Source organism: Ipomoea triloba, chromosome 5, assembly GCF_003576645.1.
Source record: "Ipomoea triloba cultivar NCNSP0323 chromosome 5, ASM357664v1".
Taxonomy (NCBI): domain Eukaryota; kingdom Viridiplantae; phylum Streptophyta; class Magnoliopsida; order Solanales; family Convolvulaceae; genus Ipomoea; species Ipomoea triloba.
Window position 1 is genome coordinate 18,648,061 of NC_044920.1, and position 9,231 is coordinate 18,657,291.

Below are 9,231 nucleotides of genomic sequence, written 5' to 3' on the forward strand. Positions count from 1 at the left end.
CCCCCCCCCCCCCCCCCCCCCCCCTCCTCTAATAATAAAAACAATCCTCTTGTTACTTTCTTTAATTTTCCGTACTATAACTGCTTAAGATCTGATTATCTTGTATAACTTTGAGACGTTCTACCTCTCTATTTTATAATGAAAAATGCCTTCATACTCTAGCATATACTTGCCAATTTGCTACCTAATATGTTAGCAAAGTTGGGATTTAGTAAAACATATATTGAAAAGTGATGTTCCCTTGAATTTTTCCAGTTTGGGCTTGATATTTGGACGGAGTGGAAGTGGAAAGACTACTCTCTTGCAAGTTTGTCTGTTTTCTCTTTTTCTGTACTACTTTTTTCTTGTAAGCCCCTTTTGGTCTTACACCTTTGTGCAGCTGATTGCAGGATTGAGTAAACCAACATCAGGGTCCATTCACATACAAAGATATACTGATGATGGCCAACCATATCAGTCTCCCGAACCTTTGAACCCAGAAAGAGTTGGGATTGTTTTCCAATTTCCCGAGAGGTACAATTTCTTGTTAAAATGACACCAGGGCAATCTACAATGCTTCTATTTTATTCTAGTGTTTTGCTTGATCTGGATTTCTATAAATTTCTGAACATGCTAATGAGTTGGTACATGTTAATTCCACCATCTCTTATCGTGTAAGCACGTTTTATCGTCTCTTTCAAATTTCAACTAAGCTTTCTTTTTCACTCCCATTATTGCAATTTCATTTTTGCTGAAGTTCTACTGTAATGTCAACTAGATACTTTGTGGCAGACAATGTGCTTGAAGAAGTTACATTTGGTTGGCCAAGACAAAGTGGAAGCCTTCATCTGAGAGAGCTTCTTGCTTTGAGACTCCAAAAGGCTATTACTTCGGTATTTAAGTTGTCTAGGAATAACATATTTCCTTTTTTCCCCCATGTTTAATTTTTGATATTTCCTTGCAATATGCAGGATGGGGAAGAAGGGTAAATATTTGTTTAACAAAATCTTTTGTGATTATGAACTCTTAGGTTGGTCTGACAGGAATCCCTTTGGATAAAGATCCCAACTCATTAAGTGGGGGCTACAAACGTCGACTTGCTTTAGCAATTCAGTTGGTAAGAATTATTCTATCTTGCTAATGCTTCGTGTGTTTTTACTGAAGTGTATGCCTTGCATGCTTTTATATGGATGTGAAAGTTGCTTTTAGTGGTGATTAAAAATTAAGAGTATCGTTCTCAAGGAATGGCTTAAAGGGGATTTGAGTAATAAGGGGTTAAGCATGGGTTCATGTAGTGTTTGAAAGCTAACCTAAAGATATTTGAGTAGTTCATGTTTAAGAAATCAATAATGAGAACAAGTAAGTGAATTAAAAGGTAATAAATGAAATAGAGATTTGAACCAAACACCCTTGAATAAAATCTCATTTGTGCCTTTAGTTTAAGTTATGCAAGTCTAGATGATGAACTTGGGGAAATGGTTTAAGTGCCAATGTCACTCTCGTGATCAATTGGACTATCAACTAATCCTAAGTCCCATTCTCATGGCAACTCGGCTAGAAGAGGCAATTTAACAAACACTTTGTGTGCCTATTTCCTTCAAATTCCCTTTTCTCAAAGGTGAGTAAGAAATATGATAGGTATGGCTACGGTGTAGCCCTATTCTCATAGGTGGAACACCAATTCCAAACATCTCTTGCATAATTTGGCCATAATTATGAAGAGTCAATTCAATTCTACCCAATTCATAACCAAGTTCCCCATTAAGACTATACAAAACTTAATTTATGCAATTTGATTCATATTGGGATTCATACATCAAGGAAGTTCAATTCAAATCCTAAATATGTTTAACTATTCATAATTGGAATGTAAAGCAATAAGCAATTGAAATAATAAACATGGAATTCAAACAAACTTTAAAAAATATAAATGCACAAATACGAAATAAAGAACTTAACTTGATAATTTAATGGAAGGAATAATCTGAAATTGATGTTGAATGTTGGAATTCTTCCTCTAAATCTCTAAAATATGGTAGATTACAAGTGTGGGAAGTGTTTTCTAAAGGCTCCTAGAGAGAAAAACTAAATGGGGGACTTAGAAATTCAAAAGTGATTACAAAATAACCAACCAAGGGTATTTATAGTGTAATTTTTGCGCCATTTCGTAGCCTCCAGGATAGGAAGTCACGGTGTGAGTCCCACCGTGAGTCTCAATGATCAGAAACTGATCATTGAGACTCACGCTGACACTCACGGTGTGAGTGTCAGCGTGAGTTCCTGATCAGAAACCACGCTGAGGACTCACGCTGACACTCACGGTGTGAGTGTCAGCGTGAGTTCTTCTAATTGACATTCACGCTATCGTTTTGCTCCTTCGTGCCCCGACATGCCCTCGGGTGTTTTCCTTGTGCCTTCAGGATAAGGACTCACGGTGGGACTCACGGGGCCCACCGTGAGTTCACTGATCATTTTCTGATCAGCATACTCACGCGAGTCCCTGATCAGAAACCCTGCTGAGGACTCACGCTGACACTAACGGTGTGAGTGTGAGCGTGAGTTCTTCAAATTGACCTCCATGCCATTATTTTGCTCTTTTGTTCCTCGGTGTGCCCTTGGATGTTTTCCTTGTGCTTTAAAGCCCCGTTTTCTTCAAAGATTAGCATCTTTTCATGCTTGCTTGCCCCTTACTCGATCTTTTCTTCTTGCAAACAAAATACAACAAATTAAGCATTATTCCACATTCATTTACATAACTTTTGAATTAAAAACAAGCATAAACAAACACAGATACAAGGCCATTTAATGACATATCAGGATGCTATTACACACACACACACATTAGGCATTAATGTTGCCATAAGCTAACTATTTGAAATTGGTCATTGTACATTTGTACATAGGTACAAACTCCTGATTTGTTGATATTGGACGAGCCTCTTGCTGGCCTTGGTATGATCATTCTGTTGTCTCTTTGGAATTTATTTAAATAGAGGTTATTGATTTCCTATTTATGTTTCATATGCAAAGTGAAGCTCAGATTTCAAACCGCAATTTTCTTTTTATGGAAGTTTTTCTGCTTGGTAAATGGTAATTTCTTTGTGCTCAGCTATTTGTGAAATACAAAAAGAATTTTATTGAACTAAAGTAATTTATTAAGAGGCAATGTTTAATATCTTATATATACTAAACTTAGGAGCCAATTATTGAAATATTATTCCCCTCAACTTCTACCCTCGACAAACTTCACCTCATTATTTAGATGAATACAGGTTATACAGTAATAAGAGGTAAATTGACACAGGAAAAATATGGATAATATTTTCTTGTGTCTTCACTATATGAAGTTTGTGTCTTATTGGTGTAAAACATTTTTCAAATTCACATAAAACTTTATTATTATTATTATTATTATTATTATTATTATTATTATTTACTTAATTTACTTAATTTATTGATTTGGTTATGGTGAAATGTAGATTGGAAGGCTCGAGCAGACATTGTAAAGTTGCTGAACTCTCTAAAGAAAGAGCTAACTTTACTCGTTGTTAGCCATGACCTCAAGTGAGTGCTTTGCCTTCTAATAGATTTTTTGTTCAGATGGTTTGTTGTGTGTTCTCATCGCTTTATCATTCCCTTAGGTTCTATGTTTGGCAGAGCTTATTTTAGAACTTACACCTTATTTTAAGCCACAAATAGGCTTAAAGTTCTGAACTTAAAATAATAGCTTATTTTGAAATCCTACTTTAGGACTTTGTTTGGTAGAATTATTTTAGAGCTTGTAGCTTATTTTTAAACTATAAATAAGCTTATAAGCTCTGTTTCATAAAACATATAGAGTTTAAAATAATAACTTATTTTGAAACGTAACACTTCAAAATAACTTTTTTCCTTTTTTATCTTTATTAATTTGCAAAAATGACACCATCTATCCTTCATTAATCAAAATCACAATATTTTAGTTTATTTTTTTGTCTTTTTACAATTATAAGCTAATTCAACAATTAATTTTACCAAATACTTTAATTTCAATTAGTTAGCTTATTAGCTATTAACTTTTCAGTAAGGAGTGCCAAATAGCAATCATTATTGTGTGGACCATGGTCTATTCAGCTCTGTAGACTATACTATCAAATAATGTACATTCAGTGTACACATAATGTACTTTTAGTATATTAAAAATGTACATTATATTTAGGGAATGTGCATTATTTAAGTACTGACTGCACTGTGTGGACCATGATCTATTTGCCGCCAAAACAGAGCATAAATAGCGTTTTAAAATAAGCTAGTAACTATTAGCTTTTAAGCTTTTCGCTTTAAATTAGCTTATAAGCTAGTTTTGCCAAACAGAGCCGGTCTTGCCTTCTTCATGCCGGTGCAATGTAGCTTTCATTTGAGTAATTCTTTTCTTTTTTAAAAGTCTCTTTATTGATGATAAAGTATGATATGATTCAGTAGTTTGACTACGCGTCACAGGTCTGTGGTTAACAGATGATGATGGTTTACCTATGGTGGCTGATAATAGTGTGTGTGAGAGAGAGAGAGAAGTCTGTGGAAGAAACTTCCTTTCGATTTTATTCAATTCCAACTTACCAAGACAATCTAATACTCTCCCTATATATAGGAGTTAAAAGCTTAAGACATAAGGAAACAATATTCTAAAATATGCTTACTTAAAGTAAAAAGGCAACTACTAATAAACTATGAAATAAGATAACTAAGTATATTGGTAGCAGAATTTGTATTGTATCATTACATCCTTCCTGGAGATTAAGCTTGTACTCAAGCTTGAAGCAGGTGACAAATTCAGGTTGAATTCAGGTGATTCCATCGCGAGTGTTCATCTCCGTGGATGCAAGCCAAGGAGGCGGTTCTTCACCATCCTCTAATGTCCACAACATAAAAAGGTGGCATCATTTATAACCTGGAAAAAATCGGTCATCGCAATTATTACACAATTTTTTGGCATCCCTCTTGGCCTTTTCCACTGGTGATAAGAATTTATACGGAGGTCGAGGTGATTTGGTGTGGTTGGTTGGTTGGTTCTGGGGTAGTGAGACACGGCCAGAGGGAAGGTGTGCAGCAGGCTGTGGATCATTGTTTGTCGTCTTGGCAGGCAGAAGGCCTAATATGTGACATTTCCGGTAGAAGTCATGGGTTGTATTAATGGCTTCATTTAGAGAACTAGGCTTTGTCCTTTCTACATCAATCCGAAGTACCTCGTCCACCGGTAAAAAGATCAACACGTTGGGCTGGGAGTACTGTGTTTGCACGTGCCAGGTGAGCCCGAAAGTCCTTGACATAATCATCAATGTGCCTGCTGGACTGAAAAAGCAGCTTCAGTTCACCTAGTGAATTAATGCTTCGAGGTGGCCCAAAACTCAAATAACACTCATCCTTAAACGATGCACAGGAAGCAAACAGTGACACCACAACTTCAGAATGGTACCACAGTTGGGCCTCGCCAACCATGTGGTGTGCTGCCAGAGGAACACATTGTGGTCTGGTGTGTCAGCATGGCGAAATGAAGACTCACAATGAAGTAGACAAACCATAGGGTCTTCCTTGCCTGAAAACAAAGGGAATTCGACCTTGGGGTACTGGGAAAAACTATAGGAGTGATCCCCTATGTCTGCCATAGTAGATATCCCTTTGGTGTGAACGGTGGTAACGGCGTCCTCCTCTTAAACTAGTTGTTTACCAAGGCTGGTGAGTAGTTGTTGGACCAGTTTCTCCAAGTTGGTAAGAGAAACTGCCTGGGTGTGAGAAGATGCGGACAAGGAGGCGACAATAGTGGACAAGTTCTCAATTTTGTCATGCTGCAATTCTAAAGCTTTAACAGATTTCTGCAAAGCTTTGATGGCCGATTCGATGTTCAAATCAGTACCCATGACGCCGGCAACGGGAACCAGATGATATGATTCAGTAGTTTGACTACGCGTCACAAGTCTGTGGTTAACAGATGAAGATGGTTACCCATGGTGGCTGATAATAGTGAGAGAGAGAGAGAGAGAGAGAAAAGTTGGTGGAAGAAACTTCCTTTTGATTTTATTCAATTCCAACTTACCAAGACAATCTAATACTAAAAGCTTAAGACATAAGGAAACAATATTCTAAAATATGCTTACTTAAAGTAAAAAAGGCAACTACTAATAAACTAGGAAATAAGATAACTAAGTATATTGGTAGCATGTTTCAAGAAAAAAAAAAAGAAAAAGGTATATTGGTAGCAGAATCTGTATTGTATCAAGGTATGCATTGATTGACCTAAAATAGTAGGGGCTATGTTTTTCTTTTCCTCCAATGAAATCAAAGCATGTGATGTGAGAAATACTTTCTAAAAGTATACTTAATATTTTTCTTTTCATTATTATTATTATTATTATTATTATTATTTATTATTATTTATGCTCAGGGAATTGGCAACTCTAGTGGATCGATCATGGAGAATGGAAATGGGCGGGAATCTTAAAGTTGACAGACTTCCCATTTGATTCTGTATGTATGGCTCGGTTGATTGAATTCTTTGTGCAGTAGAAATTAGAGGGTGGGAATTTGTTTGTAATTGGTAATGAAACTAGTATTTTCACCTGTGCGATACACTGAATGAATTTGTTATAATATTTTAAGAATATTTGGATCGATATATAATATAATTATATAAATTATAACATGAAATATTATATAGTGCAATTGAAGAGATGATTTGGATAGATTATGCTTTCTGATGTTATCCTTGCTTGAATTCGGGCAAATAATTGTTGAATTAATAATTAATGTGTATATATAAGTATCCGGTGATGAAACTTTAGAGATTTTATATATCGGATTTTGCTTTTTCTTCAATTCGAAAATGTAGTTTTGAATTTCAGCTACTTCATACTTGAAACACTCAATGCTAAAAATGAAAAATTAAGACTGTAATGTGATTATGTAACCTCTGTCAGTTTTCATAGTCTTTAGTGTAAATGTGTAATGATTTGTATGCCCTTAAGGAGAAAGAGCAGAAATGTCAAAAGAAGAATAGAAAATATTTAATGATAGAATTGTTTTTTGCTTTTGAGAATATTTATAGTGTAATTTTAATAGTTAAATAATGGCCTGTAATTTTATTTAAAATTATGAATTATCGATTTTTTACTCTTTTTTTTTGCACAATCATCCTTATATTCATATTCATTACACTAATTAGTAATTTTTCTGAACATTATTACTGCTTAATTTTGGATCCTTATTATTATTATTATTATTATTATTATTATTATTATTATTATTATTATTATTATTATTATGTTCCCAGATTGACCATTTTGCTGTTTGATCATTAGATGAATAAATTACGGATGATAACTCAGCACCTCAATGTCAATATCTTCCTTCCAAAGGACCCAGATACTGCCACTAAAGTCCAAAGCCTCCACTCGAACCCAATTTCTGAAACCCCTTGTGGCAGACACCATCTGCATTAGTACCCGATATTTTGGTCTCCATTATACAGAGAATGCTCGGTTTATGGCTGTTGGCGAACCATTTAGCAGCTCTAATAAAACTTTAGACGCTGCTCCTTGACAATTTCAAACGATGACCTTCATGGAAAAAAAAAAAAGCAAAGCAGAACAGAGAAACAAAAAACAAAACCAGGCAAACAAGTAATGACAAAACATAGAAGCACACAGGCTCAAGGCTCCACCTCCGTATCCCCCTTGCCAAGATGATCCAGGCTATCGTCAAAGAGGTCCACGTCCGTAGGAGACTCCGTTCCACCATCCAGTTGGTCAGGAGGGTCACCATGGTGCTCCAACGACTGTTGCTCAACATTGGGTAGGTCATTAATTAGTTAACGTCTCAGCATCAATCCCCACCACTTGCGTCGTCTTGGCTCTGTTAATATTACCTGCGACAAGAGTATGCTCACTAGCTGCCCCGGCCTGGTTGGCTGCTCTTTGTTGGTTTATTTGTGCTCGCTTAGAATTATCAGATTTGGCAGGACTTTCCACCGTCACTTTGTGCTTACCATGCCTGTTATTTCCCTCAATTTGTTTCTCTGAGACTTGGGCCTTTGGTGGTCGCTTTTTGCACTCCTTGTTCACTCGAGCCCATTTCAGGTCCTTGACTCTCCAATTCTGTCTCGCCCGCATTATCTTCCATGAGGTGAGCAAATTTGGAGCCCGAATCCGAGCCTATTTTTTCCTTCCCTTTTCCTGCGTTACGTAGATCTTTCTTTCCATGGCCATTCCTAGTCTGATTATTCTGTTCCTGATTTTTCGCATATCTTTTTCCTTTTCGAGGGGCCACCATCCAAGAGCCATAATCCTCCGTAACTTCAGGTATAATTTGCGCATTGCCTTTATTTAGATCCTTCTTTCCTTTTGCGTTATTCTGATCGTTGCTTCCAACACCTTCCTCCGTCGGCGTCCAACCATCTGCATCTCCCACCGCCGTCTGCTCTTCTTCTTCAACATATTCATGATTCTAAGGGCATTTCTCAGCACTGTGACCATACATACCACATTTAAAGCATATAAAGTGTAGCCCCTCATACGTGATGCCTCTCACATTCCTTTTTAGAGTGAACTTGGATAATAGTGGTTTGGTAATATCTACCTCAACACAGATTCTCGCAAACATTGCCCGAGCGACCAAACTCGTCGCCATATCAATGTTAATCAGCCTACCAATCTTGCCTCCCACCCTCATGAGAAAATTGTAGTCATAGTACTCCATCGATAGGCAGGAGAAGCGCACCCACACTATTACTGTCTCCGTCTTGTCAGTGAGAGGATCAAAGTTTGGAACCCACTCCTTTATGATTAGGTAATGATCTAGGACCATCCAGGGTCCTCCGTACTTTGCAAATTCATAGTCCTCCAGGGATGCAAACTTAACTAGAAAATATCCTCCCTCAGTGGTGATTAGCTCCATTTTGGCCTTCGTGTGCCATAATGCGGTCAGTCTTCTCAGCAAATATGCATAGCCTACATTCCTTCCAAGGACTTTGACAATGAGTGTCTATTTCCATATGCTTCTCAGGCGTAGCTTTTCTTCTTTGGACTAAACAGTTTATGTGGTGATATATGGCTACGACACAATAAATATTGACTAAACAGCTTTCTCAATTTTTGAAATAGAAAAAATGTGGTCAAAATGCCAAGTTTCAAAACCAATGAAAAGAAAGAGCAATTGACAGAGTCCTATTTTTTACATAATCCAATGTTCCTATTTTTTGTTATAGTATAATGTAATAATTTT

At 36.6% G+C, this 9,231-nt stretch overlaps 2 protein-coding genes across 3 annotated transcripts in view; one reads left to right on the forward strand and one right to left on the reverse strand.

The window, feature by feature from the left end:
- Nucleotides 1-6,660, forward strand: part of LOC116021205 (ABC transporter I family member 11, chloroplastic) — a 9,811-nt gene extending 3,151 nt beyond the window's left edge. For both annotated transcript variants that reach the window (XM_031261817.1, XM_031261818.1), the window contains exons 5-11: nucleotides 256-307; nucleotides 380-513; nucleotides 758-872; nucleotides 1,010-1,096; nucleotides 2,883-2,931; nucleotides 3,459-3,543; nucleotides 6,398-6,660. In XM_031261817.1, the coding sequence (XP_031117677.1) occupies nucleotides 256-307; nucleotides 380-513; nucleotides 758-872; nucleotides 1,010-1,096; nucleotides 2,883-2,931; nucleotides 3,459-3,543; nucleotides 6,398-6,476 (601 nt within the window). In that variant the 3' untranslated portion in view covers nucleotides 6,477-6,660. The remainder of the gene's footprint in view (nucleotides 1-255; nucleotides 308-379; nucleotides 514-757; nucleotides 873-1,009; nucleotides 1,097-2,882; nucleotides 2,932-3,458; nucleotides 3,544-6,397) is intronic.
- Nucleotides 6,661-8,013: 1,353 nt separating this feature from the next.
- LOC116020339 lies at nucleotides 8,014-8,904 on the reverse strand. The gene is made up of 2 exons (XM_031260818.1): nucleotides 8,539-8,904; nucleotides 8,014-8,454 (listed from the first exon to the last, which is right to left on the reverse strand). The coding sequence occupies exons 1-2, from the start codon at nucleotides 8,902-8,904 to the stop codon at nucleotides 8,014-8,016; spliced, it is 807 nt and encodes a 268-aa protein (XP_031116678.1).
- Between the last annotated feature and the right edge of the window lie 327 nt (nucleotides 8,905-9,231).